This window comes from Amblyraja radiata, chromosome 10, assembly GCF_010909765.2.
Source record: "Amblyraja radiata isolate CabotCenter1 chromosome 10, sAmbRad1.1.pri, whole genome shotgun sequence".
NCBI lineage: Eukaryota > Metazoa > Chordata > Chondrichthyes > Rajiformes > Rajidae > Amblyraja > Amblyraja radiata.
Window position 1 is genome coordinate 7,366,934 of NC_045965.1, and position 27,739 is coordinate 7,394,672.

At 41.6% G+C, this 27,739-nt stretch overlaps 2 protein-coding genes across 3 annotated transcripts in view; one reads left to right on the forward strand and one right to left on the reverse strand.

Moving 5' to 3' along the window:
- Positions 1–420: 420 nt before the first annotated feature.
- rtca (RNA 3'-terminal phosphate cyclase) lies at positions 421–24,482 on the reverse strand. The gene is made up of 11 exons (XM_033027928.1): positions 24,225–24,482; positions 19,998–20,098; positions 18,250–18,393; positions 11,590–11,713; positions 9,038–9,096; positions 7,057–7,198; positions 5,849–5,973; positions 3,892–3,950; positions 3,466–3,560; positions 1,939–2,043; positions 421–890 (listed from the first exon to the last, which is right to left on the reverse strand). Exons 1-11 carry the CDS (start codon positions 24,267–24,269, stop codon positions 792–794), a joined length of 1,098 nt encoding a protein of 365 aa, XP_032883819.1. The 5' UTR covers positions 24,270–24,482; the 3' UTR covers positions 421–791.
- Positions 24,483–27,395: 2,913 nt separating this feature from the next.
- The window catches only part of dbt (dihydrolipoamide branched chain transacylase E2), a 41,986-nt gene continuing 41,642 nt past the window's right edge, over positions 27,396–27,739 (forward strand). Inside the window, exon 1 of one of the 2 annotated variants that reach the window (XM_033027936.1) lies at positions 27,396–27,507. In XM_033027936.1, coding sequence (XP_032883827.1) covers positions 27,427–27,507 — 81 coding nt within the window. In that variant the 5' untranslated portion in view covers positions 27,396–27,426. The remainder of the gene's footprint in view (positions 27,508–27,739) is intronic. The other variant, XM_033027937.1, reaches the window with a different exon arrangement.

Consider the following 27,739-nt stretch of genomic DNA (forward strand, 5'->3'; position numbering starts at 1 on the left):
AATTTTGTAATTAACTACAATTAGGTAATTAACTAATTATATGCTTTAATTTCAGGTCATCCAAGTAAGATGTTTTATATTTGTTTCAGAATGCTTCAATCTATAATAACTGAAAATTTCATTCAGTTCTCTTAATTTTTAAGAAAGTTATGGCCATTTGACTGTCCTCGATCACAGCTTTTGTGTTGTCAATGGAAAAGCAATAGGGAACAGATGCTAATTTCTGAGTATGAAAATGGCCATAACCTTTTTATTACTGAAGATATTAAAGTGAATTAGGTGTCAAATTAAACCTCTTTTTTTTGCGTTATCAGATGGGATAAATTGCAGACTTGATTTTTAAAATCACAAAATGTTGTAACATTGCTACAATAATGCCATGCACAAAAACAAATGGGAATTTGAGCTGTAGCAACTGTCATCATTAAGCAGAATTTTATTTTTTAAATGTCTGCTATTTTATAAAGCAATGTTCCTCTTGCTGGACCAGCAGTAAAACACCACAGAGAATACACAGAGACATACTATTGAGATTAAATTACTTATTGGATAGCACAAGTCCTTTTCACGTCCAAATTAGACTGTATACTCCTTTAGTTTTTAGATTTTTTACCCAGTTCACTTCTCTTCCTACAGCAGTGTATCCACAAGAGAAAAAAAAGCTGGATTGCAATCCAATATTTATTTTTGTAAATTTGAATCTCACATGAAACAGTCACTAGGATTAAGATTCCCCAAAGTACTGGACAATATACAGCTTCTACTGTTTTTGCATATATACATTTCAGATATCAGATGCTGGGATTTGTCATTCCCATCCCTTCACATTCTATGATGCATCTTTCTGATCCAGATTCTTGATCATTGATTTTATTTACTGTAAACTTGGCCTGAAAAAAAAAAAGCAAAATGAAAATCTGTCTCAACACCTCACATGCAACACAAGAGAATTGTACATTATACAAGCATTATTCATTGCATTTGCTGGGACATGAATGTAATACAGAAAGTAGCTTTCGAACAAAAGGTCAAGAAATCGCATCATTAAGTTCATTTAATTTAAACAAAGAGCTAAATTAGGAATCTCTAGTGACATATATAAAAATTACAACATACCATAGCCAAGTTATAATGTTAATACTAAACGGTCTATAGGCCAAATACACAAGTTAGCAAAACTTTACCCTACATATAACACTACTTTATTGACAAAATTCTGTCAATTAATAATAGTGGAAGGAAATGGACAGATGATGAGACTAGAAACTTTTAACCAGCGATCTCCTCTCTATTCCATTAGCTAAAGAAGGGTCCCGAACAAAAATGTCATCTGGGCAATTCCCTTCAAAGATGCTGCCTAACTCCAGCACTTTGAGTACCTTCAGCAGTTTGTTTTTCCACTTCAGATTCCAGCATCTATGGTCTCTTGTGTGTCAATTAATAACTAATAGATTAACCTGCCTGCTAAAAAATGCTACTTTTAAAGATTTTACAAGAAATTGTAATGGTCAGAAGTTAAAGTACACTGCAAAGTGAAAAATAATAAATAAATAAAAATAATAATTGACATTTCCAATCTTCCACTTTCATCAGAAAAATTGCTCTCCTACAAAATGATACATGGAAGACTCAAATCACTTCAAAATAAAGCACTGCTTTGGGGAAACACCATTAAAAAATTAAATTGACATAAAAAAGCCATACTTTATAAAATTTTACCAACTATTTTATATTTGGCCCAAGATGATTTTGGATTAGCATTAAACAGTCTTGTATTAATTCTTCACAGTTCTTCACAACGCCAATGGTGACCATGCTTCCCAAAAACATCCAACCTCTAGACATTTTGTTTTAAGCTCAAGAAGAATGCCATAAAATAAAATTCATTTAGAATCAATCATATTGCCAACAATTTCACAAGACGACAAATATACTGACCTTGGTTAGCATTTCTGCAAAGTGTATAGCAGTCTGAGTGTGAAGGGTCAATGGTCCAGTTCTTACTCTGGAGACACCCTTAGCGAGAGCCATGAAAATTATAATCTGATCCAAAGAAATACGCAATCAGGAAAGTTCATGGCTATGTAACACTTCCCTTTCAACATTCATGACATTTCCCAATGCCTTTACTAGAGCTACACATGAAATAAATGCGATTTTAGACCAAAGTCGTGCTATTGAGCAGAATCACGCTTTCACTGAAGATATTAAAATAGAGCACAAGACCAGGCTCTTCGGCCCACAAAGTCAGTGCCAAACATGTCAAAATAAACGACTCTCCTCTGATCCATATCCTCACATTCCTTGTTTATCAATGTGCCTATCCAAATGCCTCCACCACCGCTTCCGACAGTGTATTCCAGGCACCCGCCATCCTCTGTGCAATAAAAAAAAAAAAAAAAAAAAAAGCCCCACATATCTGCCCTTAAAGCCATCTCCTCTAGTATTTCCACCTTGGCAAAAAGGTTCTGACCGTCTATCCCATCCATATCATTCATAATTTTACATACTTATGGTGGTTTACAGTGCACTATGTTTGCATATTTTGTGTGCTGCAGCAAGTAAGTTTTCCACTGGGAATATGACAATAAAACACTCTTGACTCTTGGAAGGCAGATATTCTGGCCGGAGGTCTGTGACCAGTGGAGTTCCACGGGGAAAGAGCTGGGACCTCTGCTGTTCGTGGTACGTATATATAAATGACGTAGATGTAAATGTAGTGGGTTGGTGAGTGAGTTTGCTGATGACGCCAAAATTAGAGGAGTTGCAGACAATGAGGAATGCCTCCAGAAGTTACAGCAGGATATAGATCAGCTGCAGAAATGAGCAGTGAAGTGGCAGATGGAGTTTAACCTGAGCAAGTGTAAGGTGTTGCACTTTGGGAGGTTGAATGTAAGGGGAGTGTATACATCCACCAGACAAATGTGGTAACAATGCCTGTTTCTGCACCATGTTCTTTGCTCTCCCAGTGGCTTCAGATAAACCATGAAAATACTTTGAAACAAGGTTGCCAAGAAAATCATTTTTAAACAGATTTGTCTATGGGAATAAATATTACAATGGGCATTTAAAGTCTTTAGTTTAAAATAATAGTCAGGTAACAGCGCATCTGCCAGATAACATGTTGTTGTTAATAATCCAATATGTGAATTTACAGAAGTATAATTAGGACGAGATGGCCCAATTATATTTGGCATTAAGAAATTGTATAAAGTTCAGAATAAGATCAAGACAATAGAATGCGTGAGACCTTATTAGAATGCAAGCCCACGTCATATAGTGGTAGACTTGTCGATTGTGTATTAGACTATTAACGTACAGCCAATAGCAGTTCATTACAGGGGCAGCAAGACTGGAGCAAAGAGGGAGGAAATAGCTTCAGGATAATAAAGGTCCATATTTTTTCTTTCTTTTAACACATTTAAGCTTTAAAAACTATTGAAATAGCCTGTTTGTGCCCTTTACCTGGTCCTGCAAGTACTGGTCCACACATCCACCATGTCGAAGATTCATCAGCAACATCTCAGCAGCTTCAAGCCCAACTCGGTCTGCAGAAACTCCTGTATTTCAGAAACAGTTTAGTCTCAGTGCTTTGATGCAATCTGCAAGTCATTTTTCTTGACAAACTTTTGTACCTTTTACAATATAACACGCTCCATATTGTGTGTTTAATATTACAATTATTATTCTCTCACCAACAGCCTTTCATGATTTCAACAGGTCACTTAGTGTGCTATCAGATCTTGTCTGATGAAGCTCTGATGAAGAGCCTCAGGATATATGACCATATTCAAAACATATAAAGTTGTTGTTATATGTTAATACCAGATCAGTACATTAATTTAGTATTTATTCCTTGTGAATTTTATACAACAATGCAAACAGTTTTACCTCTTTTACCAAGGGCAGATCCTGCAAGTATACACCCTGTAGACGTTTCAGCCACGATACTATATAAAGAAATATCAATTAGATTAAAAAAATTAGAACTATTTTTGGAAAAAAAAATCTAAAAATATGTACTTGATTATTGTAAAAGTTCGTCAAAACCGGCTCCTAATCTTGCAAAATGCATAACTAAGAACTTTACAGGAGCCCCTAAATTTCTAAAATTACATTAAAAAACCTATTCCTCCAATTATGTTAGCTCTGAAGAACCAGGAATAGAGAAAATATATATATATGCAGATGCTGGAAATCTAGAACAAAAAGAGAAATCACTCCGCACATTAGGCTACATTTGTTGGAAGAGAAACAGTCAGTGTTTCAGCTTGGAGGCACTTTGTCAGAATGTCAATTAATTTGCCGTCTGAGGATTCCAATTTTGCTGCAAGAGATGTGGCTGGTGTGTGAAAGGCATAAATGGTAGCCAAGGGCAGGGAGCCCCAACGATGCAGTTCTGCTTTGCCTGCACGTAGAACAGATGCTTCACATTCAGTGCGACAACAACGGAAAAACTAGTGCTGTCATACAAGGGAAGAATCTCATGGTAATTCATTGAGCTTGGTAGGCATTTACTATTAATCCTCTTTAGGATTGTATAGGCACATCAAATTCCTTTCAGTAACACAGATTTTTATTAAACTTGAGATGTACTCCTTATCGAAACAATTGTCAAGAATAACCAACATGCTTGCTTTTCAATTTGACCCCGATGAACAGGTTACTTAGTAACAAAAAAATGGTGGTCACTAATGGTTGAATAGTGGGAATATTAAAATAATGTTTGATATTGAGCACAACCTGAAGGCAAAATGTCATGGAAACATAGAAAATAGGTGCATTCGGTCCTTCAAATCAGCACCGCCATTCAATATGATCATGGCTGATCATCCAAAATCAGTACCCCGTTCTGGCTTTCCCCCCCATATCCTTCGATTCCCTTAGCCCTATGAGCAAAATCTAACTCTCTCTTGACACTATCATAACAGGCATCAGGTGCTGCAACGGAAGTGTTGTAATTATAAACTGAACAAGATTGTAAGTACACAGGCAGGGTTCAGGGAAATTCTGGGGTGATTACGTTTCTGCTTCTGAATTTTCTAGTCTGTGGTAAAATAATGCTCATAGTGAGAAGGTCACATAGAAAATCAAGACAATTGTTTCATATCATCAGTGGTGCAAAATTGTATACAGCGGAACATTAACAACCACACCAATTCCAATTTTGTCATTTTAACTGAAGTAGAACAGTAAAAGACAAATTGCTAGAATAACTCAGTTTGTCAAACAGCATCTGTAGAAGAAATGGCAGGCGATGTTTTGGGTCAGGACCCTTCTTCAAACTGATTGTGTCCGGGGGGGTGATGGGGGATGGTAGTGATCAAACAACAAGAATCGGAGTGGGGAAGGAGAGTTACTTCAACACTGTTTTGAACAGTAAAAGAAAGCTTCTGACATATGATCAAGTCTCCTTCTATAATTAAGTTAGCAGAACATCACTCAACTGTGCCTTCACAACTAAAAAAAAATCTAAAGACCAAAAGTCACAAGTTGGTAGTAATGTATGATAGAACTACATTATTGCCAGCCATGCTCTGAGCTGGTGGCACTTTAAGTAAATCTTGTATAAAGAGTTTACAGTAAATGCCGTTGCACTTGATCAGCATTAACAGAATTACTTAGCTGCAGTTTACTCAAGCACAATAAAAAGGACACACAAATCAGTATTAATGTCTTTGCATGTGTTCAGTTTTTGAATTCATTTAACATGACACGATGGAGTGGGGGGGAAACAAATACCAATAGACGCAGGGAAAAAGTCATGCTATATTACAACATGAAAGCTCCAGGATCTTAAAGTAGAAGAGAACCCATCCGATTACAACAGCAGAGTTCTGCTTCTTACATAATTCCATTTCCATTTCCAAAAGCCTTATCCTTGGGCTCCTGCAGAGGTTGGATATTCACATAAATGTCACGCATTTCTTTCCTGATGCACCGCATGGCTGCAGATGACATCTCATTTGCAAGCTATGAAAAAAGAAAAAAAACTCATATGAATCTCAGCATCTTCACTTATTTTAGTACTATTGGTTTGATATAGTAAATTATTTTTCAACATTCAAGAAGTAACCTTTTGAGCTCAAATCTAACAGAGTAAATGTGCAATCTTCTGCCGAATATTGTGTTGCACCTAATAAAAGAAAGTCATTTGAGATGTCAAACTATCAGTGTCAAAATCATTTGCTCTGGAGTACTGAATTTAGTATGTGTAGGAAGGAACTGCAGATGCTAATTTACATTGAAGATAGACACAAAATGCTGGAGTAACTCAGCGGGACAGGCAGCATCTCTGGAGCCAAGGAATGGGTGACGTTTCGGGGCGACACCCTTCCTCATGTCTCGACCCAAAAACAAAACATTGCTTATATCCAGATGCTGCCTGTCCCACTGAGTTACATTTTGTACTGAATTTAGCATTTGACAGCCAGAGATTTGAAGTTTGAAATTCCATCTGAGCAAATTGTGAAATAGAATTTAATATTATTTGGTGATCTTGTGTGCCAAAACAGGAAAGTGACCAAAGAGGTGCTGGGCTGGAGTGCATGACCATAGTTCACTTTGTACTACATGACCATAGTATTCATCTGCAAAGTGGCATGCTCATATTGCCACAAAAGTATTTACTAATCCCAACATACTTTCTCAATATTCCCTTTTAAAGCTCCCATGAGCAATCCCAACATAATTTGGAGCCACAAACATTCTGCCGGAAGAAATCGGAGGTGGAATAGCAGCTGAGGGAAATGGACAGTCGACCCTTCATCTGGACCCAACATAAGTTGTTTTTATTCTTCAGTACAATTGATTGGAAGCATTTCTATACTGATACCCAATCATCATAACCTATACCCAATAAGGTGGCATACTTCACCTGACAAGGGGCTCAACGCCCCAGCTTTAATTTCTGCATATATTTTGTCAATATTGAATATAATACTTCAGGCAAAGCAAAAAAAGCTTATTTTGAAGCAAAAAATAAGTGTGCATAAATGAAAATAAAAATGTTAATTGTGTAACATTAAAAAAAGGTTTATAACATTTACCACATACTTTAATTGGTAGAACTCCAGCAACAAAGGCTCTCCCATGGATCTTTGTAATGGTTCCTCTTTCTGTCATGTCTATTGGAGTAATCCATTTTATTGGAGAAAGTTTTACTTTCACCTCACCTCCACCCTTTGGATAGTAGCCTCTGCAAAATAAAAACTTCAGTGGCTCAAATTTACCAGTCTTCACCCTCAGCATTTTCAAAAAGAATTAATGACAACATCTTGAAGCGTCTGTGCTGCTTCTAGCCGCAGGCGTGGCGTGGACTTACTGTCGGAAACAGGATCCCTCACCGGGGATCCCTGGAGAAGAACTCCAACTGCCGGCCTGCGGCCTACGACATCCTGAAGCCGCGGTCTCCGGTAGCGAAGCACCGATTCCGGACTTACCTTACAGGCGAGTAGGCCTGTACATTTGGCCACCCGTAGCGGCGACTGCAGAGGTTTATGGCCCCGACCACGGGGGAACAATGGAGGACTGATTGTGCTTTGTGCCTTTCACCACAGTGAAGAATGCTGTGGTGGATGTTTGTGTTAAATTATTATTGTGTGTTCTTTTTGATTGTACCGCTGCTGGCAAGTTCATTTCACTGCACTTTATTGTGTATGTGATGAATAAATCTGATTGAATTGAATTGATTGAATTATTAATCTGAAGTGCCAGATGAAACAGAATGGCATAGTCAACAATTCCCCAGGAGTGCCTGGTCCAGATCTCTCAAAAGCTTCACTGTACCATGGTACACGCGACAATAATGTAATAAACTAGATTAAACTATACTATAAAATGCAGATGTTTGGATTAGTAATTGTAGATTTGTGGCTCATGCTACGAGTCATGCATTTGTAGTTGCGCCCACTAGCTTGTTAGCGTCGCGGTCTGCTGCATTCCTTTAGTCTTAAAGTGAACTTTTAAGTGAGAAGTTGTATTGCTTGTAACCAATAAACTATATAACCTGACATGGTGTGAGGCCAGTTATTATAAGGACTACAAATCGACAGTAATCACAACTTGGTTGTTATGGCCTCTTACTGAAGAATACCAAGTTCCCACAGCCAACACATATTCTGTTTATGAACAATAACCAATTATTATTAAAACGTTTCTCCAGCAGATTATTTGGTGCTCCAGATTCCAACATCTACTTCTCTCAGTGGTCATTTAAGTGTCATCACTTTCATAAAACCCAAAACCACTTCCTAATGGAGTTGGACAAATTCCTCATAATCATTCTTACAATATGTTCTATTCCCATTTCCCAAAGTTCTATATTTAATAATTAAAAAGCAATTCTGCTGGAAATTTAAAATAAAACAAATTCTAAGTATAAAACTCACACCAATTAACAATTGCAGAAAAAATAAAATAGCATTCCAGATTACTGATTGTAATCATTGACTGATAACAACCAGTGCTGTTCTGACTGACAAAATAACTGAACAGCTAGAAATCAAACAGGTTACAGAGAAAGGAGTGGAGAGAACAAGGAATATTTATAGTAAATGTGAACATTTAATACATCAATCTAATAATTCTGGTACCTGGTATCACATTTAGCAACCATCTTACACTGTGTCGTTTCTGGCCCAATGTATTATGATGTTAAATGCTCTTTATGAAAAGTAATTGTCAATATTACCTTGTGCTTTAATACCCAACATTCTTATGAAGCTAAAAATATTCACCACCGTTTCAATGCAAAATAAGATTTACTTTGTGTGTGAAGACAAATATTAGCAGTATTAATTTGAATTGTTATTGAAATTGGGTGTACAAGTAAAAGAGTGGCACAGTGGTGACTCACAACACCAGAAACCTGGATTTGATCCTGACACGGGTGCAGTCTGTGTGGAGTTTGCATGAATGTGAATGGGTGATCGATAATCGGTGTGCTCGGTGAGCTGAAGGGCCTGTTTCCATGCTGTATATCCGAACCAAACTAAAATAATTACTCAATTTTTGAACTGCTCTGCTCAAAACCCACCTCATTTTTACATCACAGTCAAAATGAAATCCAAACTTTTCCATGATTGGTTTACAGACCTGCAAAACAGAACATTTGATTATTACATTTTGTATCTGATTTTTAAGAAAAAATTAAAATTGTTTTAGTATAACTACCATTAATCCAAACCCAACTGAACAAAAAGAGCCTAACCAATGCCTTCAAGTCTCTTTTATTTCTATAGCACATTTAAAAAACAACTCTCGTTGACCAAAGTGCTTTACATTAGTGGAGGTACTAACGTTATAGAGGTACTAACGTACATACATAAATACATACATATGTATACATCCCTCAGAGGACATCTAGAAATGCTTGAGAGTAAAGATGAGTTAAGTCTCAAAAGATGAGTCTCGACTTAAGAGTCGATGGAGGGGGCAGTTCTGATGGGAAGAGGGATGCTGTTCCACAGTCTAGGAGCTGCAACCGCAAAGACGTTGTCATCACTGAGCTTATGCCTAGACCGCGGGATGTTCAATAACCCCATCGGACGATCTGAGGGACCTGGAGGTGGTGTGGTGCAAGTTAACATTTTAATGTTTGCTGTCAGAATTTTTATTTTATTTTTTTTATCATTCCATTCCTTGATTCCATTTCAATGGCAGAGCAAGTGGGTGGCATCATTCCCACAACATAAATGGGAACTGAACATTTATCCTACTTGCACTCCTCTTTGTCACAGAGACCAAAGGGGAAAAAGCTAGGTTAACGATAATATCATTAAATATCATTAAATGAAAATGTTTCCGTGGAAATGTCATTTGTTTTAGATTTGTCATTTGGTTTTTGAAGAGGAGGGGGTCCATATTTGATGACACAGAATGATCAATAGTATTGGCTAATATGGACCCTGGAAGACCATTATCCCTTGCTGATTATTTTAAGTAATCATGCCTCCTTTTGTTTTCCTCCTTTCAGATACAATATCGTCCCAAATTCTGTCTCGCATCCTTCAGTGTTCCTCCACCTTCCCATTCTCCTGTCATTGTGCTGTATGGTACAACTTAGTTTATAGCTTCCCTCGGAACCTCTTGGCAGTCTCTGAAGAGTCTTTTGCATTCAACTGATCCTTCCCAGCATTGTAACTGCACCATCCACCAGAATGTCAATTTATTTGTGAACTAGACACTCACATGAGGAAGATTGTGGATGAGTATATTATCAGTGTCTTGATAGAAATCTGGCTAATAGACAAGGACATCTTCCTAAATCAAGCTACCCCACCAAGCACTACCTTTGACCACCTGCTCAAAACCTTCATTGTGATAGTGCACATTCCATCACTAAATCATATCTTGGTCTGGCACAACTCCACACCTGACATCTTGCTCCTTTTTGAGCACCTCATCAAACGTTCTTCTTTTGTAGGAAAGAACTGCAGATGACGGTTTAAATCGAAGATACACAAAATGTTGAAGTATCTCAGCGGGACAGGCAGCATCTCTGGAGAGAACCCATTCCTTCTCTCCAGAGATGCTGCCAGTTCCGCTGAGGTACTCCAACATTGTGTCGATCTTCCACTTTCTTCTTTATCATTCACAACATGCAGCATATATTTAAAAAAACCTTACCAAGATACTCATTCTGCTTTCTGCCCTTCAGCCAAAACATCTTCCACCATATTCATTAATACCGTAAAATATATATTTCTTATATATCTACATAAATTTGCAACTCACATGCTTGGTTTCTAATCCATCACCCCTCCTATCTCTGCAAGTTCCTTCAGTCCACAACCAAAGAACATTACGATTGCCCCAACAATGGCAGTCATTCTCAGTTGCCAATACACCATGGCCTGAATTTCCTCACTAACCCTTTATCATCACTGCCACACACTTGAAGATACTCATTATTGTCCAGTCCCCTTCCCAAACTTTTTAAATACTCCTGTACAGGTATTGGGATGTTCCATTAATATAAAAATGTAATATAAATGTTATTGCTAGTATCCATTATACACACATACACAAAGATTAGTTGGTTAATATGTAGAAAGAAGGATTATAATATAGCACAAAGCGTGTTTTCTGAAGAATATTAAATGCTTTCATCGTGCCCAGACGATTTCAAAACAACCATTGGCTATTCAGTCAAATGTCTGATCCATTGAATAGTGAACATAGAGCATTTAGAGTAAGAGGGTCTCTTTTTGAAAATGACAATATATCTGTGTAAAATAAGTCTCTAATTTTAATCACACTGACAGGAAACAGATGCCAAATAAAATCAGAGATATTGCAGATGGAAATCAGATAATTGTAGAAAATGTCAGACTGAAGGCCATTTTGAAATGTCCATTTGGTCTTTGGTTTTGGCTTACTTTGTGCTCAGTGAAAAGTTCCATAGAAACTAAAACTAAAAGCAGCTAACGTAAAACATGCTTATAAATGTGCACATACGCAAATGAATTGAAAATCTTAAAAGGTTGGAAATATACAAATTAATAAAATTTCTATTACAATAAGATAAAATACTATCCTTAGAAAAGTGCACACAGCCAATTTCCCCAACACCATACTGGCTCTTACTTGTAAAGTATAATCAATCTGTGGAGCCATCTCAGCATTAGTGCCTCCTCGTAAAATCAGTTGTGATGGAGAAGCAGCAAAGAGAACACACGGAATGGAGACCTGCATTAATAGACTGACGCTCCTAGTAAACAAAACACAATTGACCTTAGTCATAGAGAATAAGAGTCACACAGCACAGAAACAGACCTTTCAGCCCAACTTGTCCATGCTGACGAAGATGTCTATAGGGAGGTTGCACGCAAGGTCATAAGGTCAAATCGCATGACGCATGGAGTAGTTCAACTCTTCTGGAGTACAAGTCAGCTTCCGGCATATACTATTAACACACGAAACACGTACGTTCTTACCTGTTAAAAACCGCCAAAAGTCAATTTTTGCGCTGTAAACAATTTTTGGAAATAGGGGTAACCGTTAGAGAAAACCGCCAAAATCACTGCTGCTCAGGGACTGCTGTCCCGGCCCACGACCGCCCAGGGCTGGAGGTTGACTGAGCGGTCTGAACCCGAGCACCAAGGTGCAAGCGGCCGAAGGAGCGGATCCCTCGGGACAGCCCCAAACCTCCCCCCGGGGTCAGCGCTGTCCGGCCACGGCCGCCCTCTGCCCCGTCTCCCCCTGTGCGGCTGCACTGTGACGGGCTGTGGGTCGGCAGCGCTCACACACGGGGCCGGGTGGAGCGGGGCCGTGGCTCCGGGCAGCGGACACGTGGGGCCATAAACCTGGCAACGTTCCCGTCAGCTGCAGCAGAGTTGGAGACAGTCTGGTCCCTCCGCCCATCCAGAGTCACTGACCGCGCTGCACCGGCACCGGACCCTGACCCCCACACTGGGGTGATTCACCCCCCCAACCCCCGACCCACACATGGGGTGATTCACTCCCCCAACCCCACCATCTCACGGGGTGATTCCCCACACCCACCCCCCGACCCACACACGGGGCGATTCACTCCCGACCCACACACGGGATGATTCCCCCCAGGTGCCGGGCTGTCTGTAGCCCCGCCGCCGACAGAGGGAGGAGCGACCTTCGTGTGGTGAGTTAAAAAAACCATCGCGGGGCTTGTCTCAACAGAGGCCCGGGAGCCGTTACAGAGGGAGGAGCGGCCTTTGTGTGGTGAGTTAAAAAACCCATCGCGGGGCTTGTCTCAACAGAGGCCCGGGAGCCGTTACAGAGGGAGGAGCGACCTTCGTGTGGTGAGTTAAAAAACCCATCGCGGGGCTTGTCTCAACAGAGGCTCGGGAGCCGTTACAGAAGGAGGAGCGACCTTCGTGTGGTGAGTTAAAAAACCCATCGCGGGGCTTGTCTCAACAGAGGCCCGGGAGCCGTTACAGAGGGAGGACTATCAAAATCTGCAACGTTCCATTCGCAGATCACACTTAAAATTAAGGGGGCTGGTGGAAGCCTCTGATTGGTCGAACGGACTAGAGGAAGCAGCCGTTACAGGACTAGAGGAAGCAGCTGATTGGCTTGTATCCCGGGTAAGGCTTTATTGTATTCGGTTAAGGGGGAGAATGAGGGCCAGGGCAGTTTACTGTTCTGGATGTCAGATGTGGGAGGTCATGGAGTCTGAGTGCCCTCCAGACGTCCACATCTGCGCCAGGTGCGTCGAGATGGGGCTCCTAAGGGACCGTGTTAGGAACCTGGAACAGCAACTCGATGATCTCTGTCTGCTCAGGGAGAGCGAGGAGGTCATAGATAGGAGTTACAGGGAGGTGGTCACTCCAAGACCACGGGAGACAGAAAACTGGGTCACAGTTAGGAAGGGCAACGGGCAGAGGCAGGGACTGGTGAGTACCCCGTTGGCTGTACACCTTGAAAATAAGTACTCATGTTTGAGTAAGGGTGGGGGAGACAGCCTACCTGGGGGCAGCGACAGCGGCCGGGCCTCTGGCATAGAGACCGGTCCTGTTGCTCAGAAGGGTAAGGAAAAGAAGAGGGCAATTGTAATAGGGGACTCTATAGTCAGGGGGTCGTATAGGCGATTCGGTGGACGCAGACAAGAGACCCGGATGGTAGTTTGCCTCCCTGGTGCCAGGGTCAGGGATGTGTCTGAACGGTCCAAGAAATCCTGAAATGGGAGGGAGAGGAGCCTGAAGTTGTGGTACATATAGGTACCAACGACATAGGTAAAAAAAGAGAAGAGGTCCTGAAAGAAGAATTTAGGGAGTTAGTTAGAGAGTTAAGGAGAAGGACTGCAAAGGTAACAATCTCAGGATTACTGCCTGTGCCACGCGACAGTGAGAGTAGGAATGGAGCGAGGTGGAGGATAAATGAGTGGATGAGGGACTGGTGCAGTGGGTATGGATTCAAGTTTCTGGATCATTGGGACCTCTTTTGGAGAAGGTGCGACCTGCACAGAAAGGACGGGTTGCACTTGAACTCGAGGGGGACCAATATCCTGGCGGGGAGATTTGCAAAGGCTACTGGGGAGACTTTAAACTAGTATGGTTGGGGGGAGGGACTCAAATTGGGAAAGCTAGCAGTCAGTGGTAAGGCAGGAGGCAGAGAATGGTAGCACTGACCCAAAATGTAGGGGAGAGAAGAAAAAGACAATAAACAGAGAATAAGAGAGGGTGGGTTTCTTAAATGTGTATATTTTAATGCTAGGAGCATTGTAAGAAAGGTGGATGAACTTAGAGCCTGGACTGACACCTGGAAGTATGATGTTGTGGCGATCAGTGAAACATGGTTGCAGGAGGGCTGTGATTGGAAACTAAATATTCCAGGATTTCGTTGCTTCAGGTGTGATAGAATTGGAGGGGCAAGAGGTGGAGGTGTTGCATTGCTTATCAGGGAAGATATTACAGCAGTGCTTTGGCAGGCTAGATTAGAGGGCTCGTCTAGGGAGGCTATTTGGGTGGAACTGAGAAATGGGAAAGGGGTAGCAACACTTATAGGGGTGTATTATAGACCGCCAAATGGGGAGCGAGAATTGGAAGAGCAAATATGTAAGGAGATTGCAGATATTAGTAGTAAGCACAAGGTAGTGATTGTGGGAGATTTCAATTTTCCACACATAGACTGGGAAACACATTCTGTAAATGGGCTGGATGGGTTGGAGTTTGTAAAATGTGTGCAGGATAGTTTTTTGCAGCAATACATAGAAGTACCTACTAGAGAAGGGACCTCCTGTTGGGAAATGAGACGGGTCAGGTGGCAGAGGTATGCGTTGGGGAACAGTTCGGGACCAGTGATCACAATACCATTAGTTTCAATATAATTATGGAGAGGGTCAGAACTGGACCTAGGGTTGAGATTTTTGATTGGAGAAAGGCTAACTGAGGAGATGCGAAAGGATTTAAAAGGAGTAAATTGGGACATTTTGTTTTATGGGAAAGATGTGGAAGAGAAATGGAGTACATTTAAAGGTGAAATTTTAAGAGTACAGAATCTTTATGTCCCTGTTCGGTTGAAAGGAAATAGTAAAAATCGGAAAGAGCCATGGTTTTCAAGGGAAATTGGACACGGTTCGGAAAAAGAGGGAGATCTACAATAATTATAGGCAGCATGGAGTAAATGAGGTGCTTGAGGAGTATAAAGAATGTAAAAAGAATCTTAAGAAAGAAATTAGAAAAGCTAAAAGAAGATATGAGGTTGCTTTGGCAAGTAAGGTGAAAGTAAACCCAAAGGGTTTCTACAGCTATATTAATAGCAAAAGGATAACGAGGGATAAAATTGGTCCATTAGAGAGTCAGAGTGGACAGCTATCTGCAGAGCCAAAAGAGATGGTGGAAGATATTGAACAATTTCTTTTCTTCGGTATTCACCAAGGAGAAGGATATTGAATTATGTGAGGTAAGGGAAACAAGTAGAGTAGCTATGGAAACTATGAGATTCAAAGAAGAGGAAGTACTGACACTTTTGAGAAATATAAAAGTGGATAAGTCTCCAGGTTCGGACAGGATATTCCCTGGGACATTGAGGGAAGTTAGTGTAGAAATAGCAGGGGCTATGACAGAAATATTTCAAATGTCATTAGAAACGGGAATAGTGCCGGAGGATTGGCGTACTGCGCATGTTGTTCCATTGCTTAAAAAGGGGTCTAAGAGTAAACCTAGCAATTATAGACCTGTTAGTTTGACGTCAGTGGTGGGCAAATTAATGGAAAGGATACTTAGAGATAATATATATAAGCTTCTGGATAAACAGGGTCTGATTAAGAACAGTCAACATGGATTTGTGCCTGGAAGGTCATGTTTGACTAATCTTCTTGAATTTTTTGAAGAGGTTACTCGGGAAATTGATGAGGGTAAAGCAGTGGATGTTGTATATATGGACTTCAGTAAGGCCTTTGACAAGGTTCCTCATGGAAGGTTGGTTAAGAAGGTTCAATGGTTGGGTATTAATGGTGGAGTAGCAAGATGGATTCAACAGTGGCTGAATGGGAGATGCCAGAGAGTAATGGTGGATGGTTGTTTGTCAGGTTGGAGGCCAGTGACTAGTGGGATGCCACAGGGATCTGTGTTGGGTCCACTGTTGTTTGTCATGCACATCAATGATCTGGATGATGGTGTGGTAAATTGGATTAGTAAGTATGCAGATGATACTAAGATAGGCGGGGTTGTGGATAATGAAGTAGATTTTCAAAGTCTACAGAGAGATTTATGCCAGTTGGAAGAGTGGACTGAAAGATGGTAGATGGAGTTTAATGCTGATAAGTGTGAGGTGCTACATCTTGGCAGGACAAATCAAAATAGGACGTACATGGTAAATGGTAGGGAATTGAAGAATGCAGGTGAACAGAGGGATCTGGGAATAACTGTGCACAGTTCCCTGAAAGTGGAATCTCATGTAGATAGGGTGGTAAAGAAAGCTTTTGGTGTGCTGGCCTTTATAAATCAGAGCATTGAGTATAGAAGTTGGGATGTAATGTTAAAATTGTACAAGGCTTTGGTGAGGCCAATTCTGGAGTATGGGGTACAATTTTGGTCGCCTAATTATAGGAAGGATGTCAACAAAATAGAGAGAGTACAGAGGAGATTTACTAGAATGTTGCCTGGGTTTCAGCAACTAAGTTACAGAGAAAGGTTGAACAGGTTAGGGCTTTATTCTTTGGAGCGCAGAAGGTTAAGGGGGGGACTTGATAGAGGTCTTTAAAATGATGAGAGGGATAGACAGAGTTGACGTGGATAAGCTTTTCCCACTGAGAGTAGGGAAGATTCAAACAAGGGGACATGACTTGAGAATTAAGGGACAGAAGTTTAGGGGTAACATGAGGGGGACTTCTTTACTCAGAGAGTGGTGGCTGTGTGGAATGAGCTTCCAGTGAAGGTGGTGGAGGCAGGTTCGTTTTTATCATTTAAAAATAAATTGGATAGTTATATGGACGGGAAAGGAATGGAGGGTTATGGTCTGAGCGCAGGTATATGGGACTAGGGGAGAATACGTGTTCGGCACGGACTAGAAGGGTCGAGATGGCCTGTTTCCATGCTGTAATTGTTATATGGTTATATATTTCAGCCACCAAATACCGGCCGCGGGGACAGACGGCCCGAGGTCTGCGAGTGTGGAACCAGTCAGCGTGGAGTCCGGATGCTGGGACAGAAGACGGGCCCACTGTACTGGCAGCCATAATAAGTGCTTACCTGACGTTCAGCACTTGTACTCCAGAAGGCGATGCGTGGCAACAATAAGGGTCACGGGCCGTGACCTCGACCCATGCAACCTCCCTATTCAAGCTGGTCCCATTTTACGTACATTTGGCATTCAATTATCATTCAAATTGGAGATGAGGGAAGTTTCTTTAGTCAGAGTGATGACTAGTGGTGACGCTGTGGAATTCATTGCCACAGACAGCTGTGGAGGCCATCAATGGATGTTTTTAAGGAGGAGGTTGACAGATTTTTGATTAGTAAGGGTGTCATGGGTAATGGGACAAAGACAGGAAAAGGAGGTTGAGAGAGAAAGATACATCAGCCATGATTGGATGTCAGAGTAGACTTGATGGGTCAAATGGCCTCATTCTGTTCCTAGACCTTATGAATGCCTCTAGTGCCTTAGAAAATTCAGGAGATTCAGTATGTTGATAAATACTCTACTGAAATTCTACAAGCATATGGTAGTAAGCATAATGACTGGTTGCATCATGGCTTGGTTTGGCAACTTGAATGCCAAAGAACGAAGGAGACTACAAAGCAGGGTAGACAATGTCTGCTCCATTACAAATGGTGACCTCCCCACCATTAAAGGGATCTATAGGAGGCACTTCCTCAAAATAGCAGCTAACATCAAAGACCCAAACCACCCTGACCACAGTCTCCTCGCTGATAACATTTGAACGAACTGAAAACCGAGACAACCAGGTTCAACAACTTCTTTCCAGCAACCATCAGCCTCTTGAACACTACACAACACTAACCTCAGCAACTATAATCTACCATAGACTCTGGTCTTTTGGTTGCACATTTTTGTTTTTTTGTGCGATTATGATTATCTAGTATTATGATTATTAATTTATTGCATTATGATTATTATATATTTATGTGCATTTATGGACCTGTTAAGTTGCTGCAAGTAAGAGTTTCATTGTTCTGTTGCCAGTAAATATGACAATTAAACACTCTTGACGCATTTATTAACCTTCACAAAATTCAGTTAATGACAAGCTCTGTATCAATCTAAAATCACATTACATATGCTACTATGTGTGTTTATGCTTACCCTGCTGTTTTTGTATCTGCAACATGGTTACCTCCGTTGATTTTACCTGGCGTGAAGTAGATTTCTGTGGAACCCACTTTGGCTTCTTCAAGGCAACCATCACATAAATCACAAATCATCTGGAGTCCTGACAGATGCTGCGGCCTTAAAAATCAAAATTTTGTTTTCAGTAGAATCCTATTATTAAGGTCCTTGCTTATGCATTTATTGTTTATGATGGTTACATTAATTAGAAGTTTATCAATCTCCATCGCAAGAGCCTCAAGTCAAGGACATAATGACATAATTTATGAATATCACTATTTTTGCACCATTTTTAAATATTCTTCAATTTCTGACACCAGCCATTTGTGGTTGTAAAAGAGACCGCAAACTAACCTAATTAGAACATTCTCTTCTGAAAGTACTCATCAATTCGGAATAGTCTTTAACCCATCAAAATGATAACAAGCAAATGTAAATAGACACATGGATATGCAGGGAATTAGGGGTATGGATATGTGCAAGAAGATGAGATTAGTTTATCTAGGCATTACGTTCGGTACAGACATAGTGGGTTGAAGTATGAAGTTAACCACTGCCCTTCATCGCTTGGCACTGTTGAAGGTGTAATACTTGTCCCTTAATTTCATCCCTCGCCACCAAATCCCTCCAGGTGATGCAGAGGTTCAACTGCATCTCTTCCAACCTAGTCTTACTTGGTGCTCACAAACAGGCCATCCTCTACATGGGTTAAACCATACGATACATAGATTAGGCAACCACCTTGTGCAGCATTTACGCTGTCCACAACAGCAATCTTGAGCTTCGGGTTGCATATCATTTTATCTCTCCTTCCGACTCACACACCAACCTGTCTTTCCTCAACCTACTCCATTGTGACAGGGGACTATGTTTAATTATTAATGTTTAATGTTTAATGTATCATTGTTACTTAATTGTTACTGTATGTCATGTTGTTACTTGCGAGCGGAGCACCAAGGCAAATTTCATGTATGTGTACAGTCTTGGCCAATAAACTTAAACTTATTCATTCATTCTTATCCATTAACTGTTCCAATTGCAGCTGAGCATCCATCCTAAACTTCTCATCCCACACACATTCACCCATCCACCTAGTTTTGCTCTCCCCACTCCCATTCCTCCCCCCCCCCCCCCCCCCACACAATTCTATATGCCCATCATCACTACCTCCCAAATTTCGTTCCACCTGTCACCTACCAGCCTTTGGCCCAGCCCTCCTTCCACATCTGGCTCCCTCTGATCAGCTAACATGTGATATGTATAATCAGATATTCCACGTATTGGCCTCTATCCCACCTCTTTGTCCTGCTATATGCCAACAATCTTTCCTCTTCCCTCGGCCCTATATACACATTTGCCTACATGCTCCTTAACCTGTTGACTTCTTCCAGCTTTCCGCTTTTTACTAAAGGAAAACAGATTTGTAAAAACTCATAATTTAATTAGTACTGTATTAATAGACTCAATGGCTTCTACTTCTGCGGCAACTTTGTAATGCGAACTCCATAAACACCACTTTCCAACAACAATGGCTAAAGCCTTTTGACAACCCTATCAAAATGTAGCCTTATGTCAGATTGATGGTCATAGTCAGTGGATTATCTCACTGGCTTCAAGAACGAAGGCACCATATAATGTGGTATTAGGTGATAATACCACCTAATATCACACTAGAGTTTGATGGATGGAAATAAATTGTGATAAAATAAGTTGAGTACACTTACCTCAGCCCAGGTGTACTTCTCCCCGCTCGGATATTGTGTATTTTTATCTTCACTCCTAGAAGGCAACTTAGCGCCGTACAAACACGCAAAATCTGCCCTCCCTGGAAAGAGAAAATGCCACAAACATTCAGAGTAAAATTGAGTTGATTGGCATTTGCACATATAGCAAGGTACAGGCATAACAAATATCCAGTCTGCAGCAACTTTGCAGGTACATAGACTCAGACAAAACACACAAAAACAGATTCAAAATAAATATTGCGCAAAAAAATTAGTGCAAAACAATTAGAAAAAGACAACTCCAAGGTAGTGAAAGAAAGGGACTGTAGTGTTCCATTATCGTGCACATTGGTTCAAGAATTAGATAGTTGTGGGAAAGTAGCTATCCCTACAATATAACTACTTGCACTACAGAAAAACATACAAGTGGAAGACACTAGCAATGTCTGAAGAAGGGTTTCGGCCCGAAACGTTGCCTATTTCCTTCGCTCCATAGATGCTGCTGCACCCGCTGAGTTTCTTCAGCATTTTTGTGTACCTTCGATTTTCTCGCATCTGCAGTTCCTTCTTAAACATACAAATATGATCTGACAGAGATAAGAGGCATGATTGCATGAGCGCTTCCAAGTGTCTCCAAACTTTATCCTTAATAATGGGCTTTTAAAATGTTGCCAATCACAGAAGTCAGACTAACTGGCCTATAATTTGTTTTCTTTTGCTTCACTCCTTTCTTAAACAGTTGTCACATTTACGATTTTCCAGTCCTCTGGAACCTTTCCCGATCCCAGTGATTCTTGAAAGATCACTACTAACACTTCCACAATCTTTACAGCTACGTCTTTTAGACCTTGGTGTGTAATCCATCAAGTCCAGGTGACATATCCACTTTTCCACCTTTCAGCTTCTCAAGTACCACCTCCTCAGTAATAGTGACTGCACTCACTTCTGTCCCCTGACTTGAATTTCAGGCACATTGCTAGTGTCTTTCACTGTAAACACTGAAGCATAATGCTTATTCAGTTCCTCTGCCATCCCTTTGTTCCCCATTATTACTTTACCAGCATTTTTTTCCAGCAGTCCAATGTCCACTTTTGCCTCTGCTATACTGTTTATCTATCTGTAAAAGCTTTTGGTATCCTCTTTTATATTTTGGCTAGTCTATCTTCATATTTGACCTTTTCTCCCCTTATTGCTATTTTAGTTGCTTTTTAAAAGCTTTTCAATCCTCCAGCTTCCCACTAATCTCTGCCTTCTCTTTTGCTTTTATGCTGTCTTTGACTCTTTCTCAGCCACGGTGCTTCATTTTCCTCTTGGTATGTTTCTTCAACTTTGGGTTGAAAAGCACCTGCATCTTCTAAATTATTCCCCAAAAGCTCCCGCCATTGCTACTCAACTGAACTAACCTAAACTATCATACCTGCTAGAGTACCCTTCCAATCAACTTTCGCCAGCTCCTTTGTCATGCCTCTATAGTTACCTTTACTCAACAATAATACTAATGCATCCGATTTCTCCATCTCAAACTGCAGGTTGAATTCTATCGTATTATGAGCACTCACGCATGTATAGGATCGAGAACCAGAGGACATTGGTTTAAGGTTAGAGGGTCAAGATTTAATAGGAACGTGAGGAGCAACTTTTTAGACTCCGAGGGTGGCGGGTATATGGAACAAGCTGCCAGAGGAGGTATTCAAGGCAGGTACAAGAGCACCATTTAAAAAACACTTGGCTAGGTACATAGATAGGAAAGGTTTAGAGGGACATGGACCAAAGGCAGGCAATGGGACCAGCGTAGTTGGGGCATCTTAGTCAGCAGGGGTAGGTTGGGCTGAATGGCCTGTTTCTGTGCTGTATGACTATTTACCCAGGAGTTAATGTACACAAGAGACACAAAGAACTGCAGATGCTGGTTTAAAAGAAAAAAACGAATTGCTGGAATTACTCAGCGGGTCGGGCAGCATTTCTGGAGGACATGAATAGGTGACGTTTCAGGTCAGGACCCTTCTTCAGGCTAATTGTGGTTGGGGGGGGGGGGGGGGGGAGACGGGACGTTGCAAGGGTAGTGAGGAAAAAGACAAAGCCTGCAAGTGATGGGTGGGTACAGATGAGGGAACGTTTTAATTGCCAGGTGGGCAGACATAAAAACATAGAAAAATATGTGCAGGAGTAGGCCATTCAGCCCTTTGAGCCAGCACCACCATTCAATATGATCATGGCTGATCATCTGAAAACAGTACCCCGTTCCTGCTGTTTCCCCCATATCCCTTGATTCCTGTAGCCATAAGAGCTAAATGTAATTCTCTCTTGAAAATATCCAGTTAATTTTGGCCTCTACAACCTTCTATGGCAGAGAATTCCAGATATTCACAACTCTCTGGGTAAAAATGTTTTTCCTCATCTCAGTTCTAAATGGCCTACCCCTTATTCTTAAACAGTGACCCCCTGGTTCTGGATTCCCCCAACATCGGGAATTTTGTTCCTGCATCTAGCCTGTCTAATCATTTAAGAATTTTATATGTTTTTATAAGATCTCCTCTCATCCTTTTAAATCCCAGTGAATACAAGCCCAGTCCACCTATTATTTCATGTGTCAGTCCCTCCATCCCAGGAATTAACCTGGTGAACACTCGCTACACTCCCTCAATAGCAATAATGTCCTTCCTTAAATTAGGAGACCAAAATTGCACACAATACTCCAGGTGCAGTCTCACCTGGGCCCTGTACAACTGCAGTAGGACCAACTTGCTCCTAAACTCAAATCCTCTCGCAATGAAGGTCAACATACCATTAGCTTTCTTCACTGTCTGCTGTACCTGCATGCTTACTTTCAGTGACTGATGTACAAGGACACCCAGGTCTTGTTGCACCTCCCCTTTTCCTAATCTGACACCATTCAGATAATAATCTGCCTTCCTGTTCTTACCACCAAAGCAGACGTACGGTAGAGATGAAAAGGAGACAAAAGAATGTATGATAAGGATAGAAGAATGAAATGTGAAGCCAGAGGAAGGGTCAGGTTTGAAAGGAGAGCAGAATAGGTGGGTGGGGAAAAAACAAAATTAGAGAATTCAATGTTCATACTGTTGAGTTATTTGCTTTCCATGTGAGATGCTGTTCCTCCAGTTTGCATTGTGCTTCATTCAGGCAAAGGAGGTCCAGGACAGAAAGGACAGTATGGCCTGTTTCCATGCTGTACGACTATGATTATGATTCTATGGCGTATGACAATAAATTTATCTGAATGTAATTAGAGACAAAACCACTACCAACTGAATCACAGCAGATACATCGACACATAATGATTGCTAACAACAAGACTTTCACATTCTCAAGCTACCCATAAATGAAAGCCCTTTAATAGGTAATGGGCTATATCAGTTATAAATAGTGATATATAATTATATTATCTGATTGGATAGTATTCAAAACAAAACAAAAAATCACTACCTCAGAACAGGTGACAATAATAAACCTAAACCTGTGGAGGACATAAATTGGCATCATAATAGGATCAGTGTTTTCTCTATCAACAATCAAATTAAACATCAGAACAACCATCCACAACATCTGATTATCATCAATCATTTAATTTCACTTGTAGACACAAGGAACTGCAGATGCTGGTTTACAAAAAAAAGGCACAAAGTGCTTGAGTGACTCAGCGGGTCAGGCAGCATCTCTGGAGAATATGGATGGGTAATATTTCAGGTCAGGACCCTTCTTCAGACTGATACATAACCAAAGATAGACACAAAAAGCTGGAGTAACTAGCGGGTCAGACAACAACATCTCTGAAGCAGATACATTGTGAGTTGTCCAAACCCACCCCAAATTCTTGAATGTAATTCGAGACTTTTAAACCCTCGAAACTAGACCAGAAACGTATACATCATAGTTGATCAATACGATACAAGCAATACTCAAGCAAGCTGTTAGATTTGAAATGACAATTATTGATTATAATTGTCCGATGTAAAGAACGACCCAAAGTAACGGGCCGAGACTGAGGGGCCGTGACAATATAATCAGATCCGACCCACTGCTTTATTTCGACAGACAGTTTTATTCCGCGCTCTGAACACAACTACGATTGGCATTAAAACATTATAAATGCCAGATTTCCACTCCAGGCCCAAAAACCGCGCAGTCGACGTGAGCGAAACCCAGAGCGGACAGCACAGGCCCGGCAAAGCAAAGGGCCCGGGCCCGCGTCCACGCACCACTCACCCCTTCCATTATCCCGCCGTCGATTTCCAGGCTCTGTTCCGCCATTATCGCTCCCCGCAACCACAAACCTCTTCCACACACTCGAAACAAGGGCCGGCACGAAAAAGCCAACCCGGCTCCTTAGACCAAAGATCCTACAGCTATAGGATCTTTGCTTATACCGCAGTCGCCGGTCAAACTCCGCCTCTCACTGCAGTCACCGTTCAAACTCCGCCTCTCACCGCAGTCAGCCGTTCAAACTCCGCCTCTACACCAATCGTTGCTCAAACCCTGCCACCAGTGAATGTCCTCTCCAAGCCCACCCCCAGGGTTGATTTGAACATTGAACAGCACAAGAATAGGCCATTCGGCCCACAATATCTGTGCCAAGACCATCCACTGCAGTTCGCCTATCCACAACAGGTCCATGGTTGATGCCATCTCCCTGACCCTACACTCACCCCTGGAATACCTGGATAAGAAGCACATCTATGACAGACTACAACTCTGCTTTCGATACCATTATCCCATCCAACCCCATCTCCAAACTCCTGGAACTTGGAGTCTACACTCCTCTCTGTAACTGGACCCTCGACTTCCTGACCAACAGGCCACAATCAGTGAGAATAGGTGACAAATCATCCTCTCCGATTATTCTCAACACTGGTGCCCCGCAGGGATGTGTTCTCAGCTTCCTTCTACACTCATTATACACTCATGACTTTGAGGCCAAATACCATTCCAACACAATTTACAAATCTGCAGACAGCCTAGTGGGCCGGATATCAAATAACGATGAGACAGAGTACATGAAAAAGATGAAAAACCTTGTAACCTGGTGCCCAGCCAACAGCCTCTCGATCAATGTCAACAAGAAAAAGGAGATTGTGATCAACTTTAGGAGGCTAAACGTCACACACACACATACATTGATGGGACCGAAGTAGAGATGGTTGGAAGTTTCAAGTTCTTAGGATTAAATATCACCAGCAATTTGTCCTGGATGAGCCACATCGAAGCGCTGGCCAAGAAAGCACATCAACGCCTCTATTTCCACAGAAGGCTTAGGAGGTTCGGCATGTCATCACCAACATCTACAGATGCACCGTAGAAAGCATTTTATCGGAATACATCACTGCATGGTTTGGGAACAGCTCCATCCAAGAGCGCAAGAAATCGCAGAGAGTTGTGGAAATAGCCCAGACCATCACACAAACTAACCTCCCTTCCATTAACTCAATCTAAACTCCAAGCTGCCTCGACAAGACCACCAGCATAATCAAGGACCAGTCTCACTCCAGTCACTCCCTATTCTCCCCTCTCCCATCAGGCAAATGGTACAGACGTTTGAAAACACATACCTCCAGATTCAGGAAGAGTTTCTTCCCAGCTGTTATCAGGCAACTCAACTGTCCTCTCGCCAGCTAGAGAGCAGCCCTGACCTCCAATCTGCTTCATTAGAGACCTTCAAATTGTCTTTACTCTGACTTTATTGGGCTTTATCTTGCACTAAACTCGACACCCTTTACCCTGTATCTGTACACTGTGGACGGCTTGATTGTAATCATGTATAATCTTTTCGTTGACTGGATAGCATGCAACAAAAAGCTTTTCACTGTACCTCAATTACACGCAACAATAATAAACAAAACTGAAGTAAACTAATTTATCTTCACTTAACCCATACCCATCCATTCCCTACATATCCATATGCAAAATTCTCTTAAATGCCGCTAGCGGATCTACTTCAATCACTACCCTCGGCCCTTCTTATTTTTGGTACTAAAATGTACCACATCACAATTATCTGTATTGACATGGATATGCTATTTATTAACTGTTTCTCAATTACCTAGGCATTATATTTTCTGCCAGTCACTGCGTTACAACACCTTTCACAGCATGCTGAAGATCCTGTGCTTTCCTTGCAAACAAAACTTGCTTTTTTAACCCTCAAAAGGACACAAAGTGCTGGGGTAATTCAGCAGGGGTTCATGCAATATCTCTGGAGAACATGGACAGGTGATATTTTTCAGGTTGAGACCCCCTCCAGCCTCTTCAATTGGGTAAATATTCAAAAATGCTTAATTGACATTGAATGTACTTTGAGAGTAGAAAGATGCAACAAAACATTCCGAAGGAGGTTGCAATTGGTGTACTGTGTGGGATCAATATGCCTGTGACTTTTTGATTGATTGTAGACCAGTCACACAAGAAGATAAATGGTGGATGTTGGGGTTGCCTGCATAATCTAATATGGAGTGAGTTGATGCATCAGTTTCTAAGTGAAGGTGAGAAAGTCAACAGCATGGAGTCAGCTGATAACTACAGAAGTATACGAGTTATTATAGGAGTGTTTTGGACCAGTTGAAATTTGGAAGGAGTGAGTGCTCAAGGGTTGGAACCAAGTCAGACAAAACATATCAATTAATGCTATATCATTGAATTGCAGAAGAAAGCAGCTTTAAATAGGTGGAAGCAATAAATGGTGCTAATGATGGACGTCATGTTGCATGTATTCCAACACAAGATTGAACAGGCAAATATCCAAATGTAATACTCAGTGATGAAGCAAAACTTGTACAAGATGCTAGTGAGAATACTTGCAGTATTGTGTCCAGTTTTGCTCACTCTGCTACAGGAAATATACCATTAAGCTGGAAAGAGTGAAAAGAAGATTTATGAGGAAAGGTACTGAGAGCCTCCTGTCTCTTAGAGGTCCAGTGTATTCTGCAGATGGGACAGACACACCTTCTGGTGATCCACCCAATCTCCTTCTGGTGATCGTGTTCAAAAGGGAACTGCAGATGCTGGAATATCGAAGGTACACAAAATTGCTGGGGAAACTCAGCGGGTGCAGCAGCATCTATGGAGCGAAGGAAATAGGCGACGTTTCGGGCCGAAGAAGGATTTCGGCCCGAAACGTCGCCTATTTCCTTCGCTCCATAGATGCTGCTGCACCCGCTGAGTTTCCCAAGCAATTTTGTGTACCTTCCTTCTGGTGATCCCTCTGTTCTCCTTCTGGTGACCCCTCTGTTCTCCTTCTGGTGACCCACCCCATCTCCTTCTGGTGATCCACCCAATATCCTTCTGGTGACCCCTCTGTTCTCCTTCTGGTGATCCACCCTATCTCCTGTAGCAGAGCTGGAGCTTTCCACCACTGCCCTCCTCAGCCCCTCAGACGCGTGCGCCGTTTTGCGCGTTGAGGTCAGTTCCGAGTAAAATGGCGACGGTGCGGGCTGTCATGGCCGCGCTGCGGGGCGAGGGGTTGAGAATTCCCAGCAGGAGGACCTTGCTCCGACAGGTACTGACTGCACCGCACGGCGTGCATCGACAGCCGAAGCCACTTTGAGAGAAAGAGTGAGATCCTTGGATTGGTGCTGCGCTTGTCCTGGGCCGAGCTTTCCTCCCGGTTCCGAGCGGTGGTTCTGCCAACTGGGAACTTGGTTGCCTCAGTGAGCAAATTCCATGTTTGACCTAGCTTTAATCTGTCCTTTACACCCTGCCCTTCCATATCTCTCGTCCCCCTCTCCCCT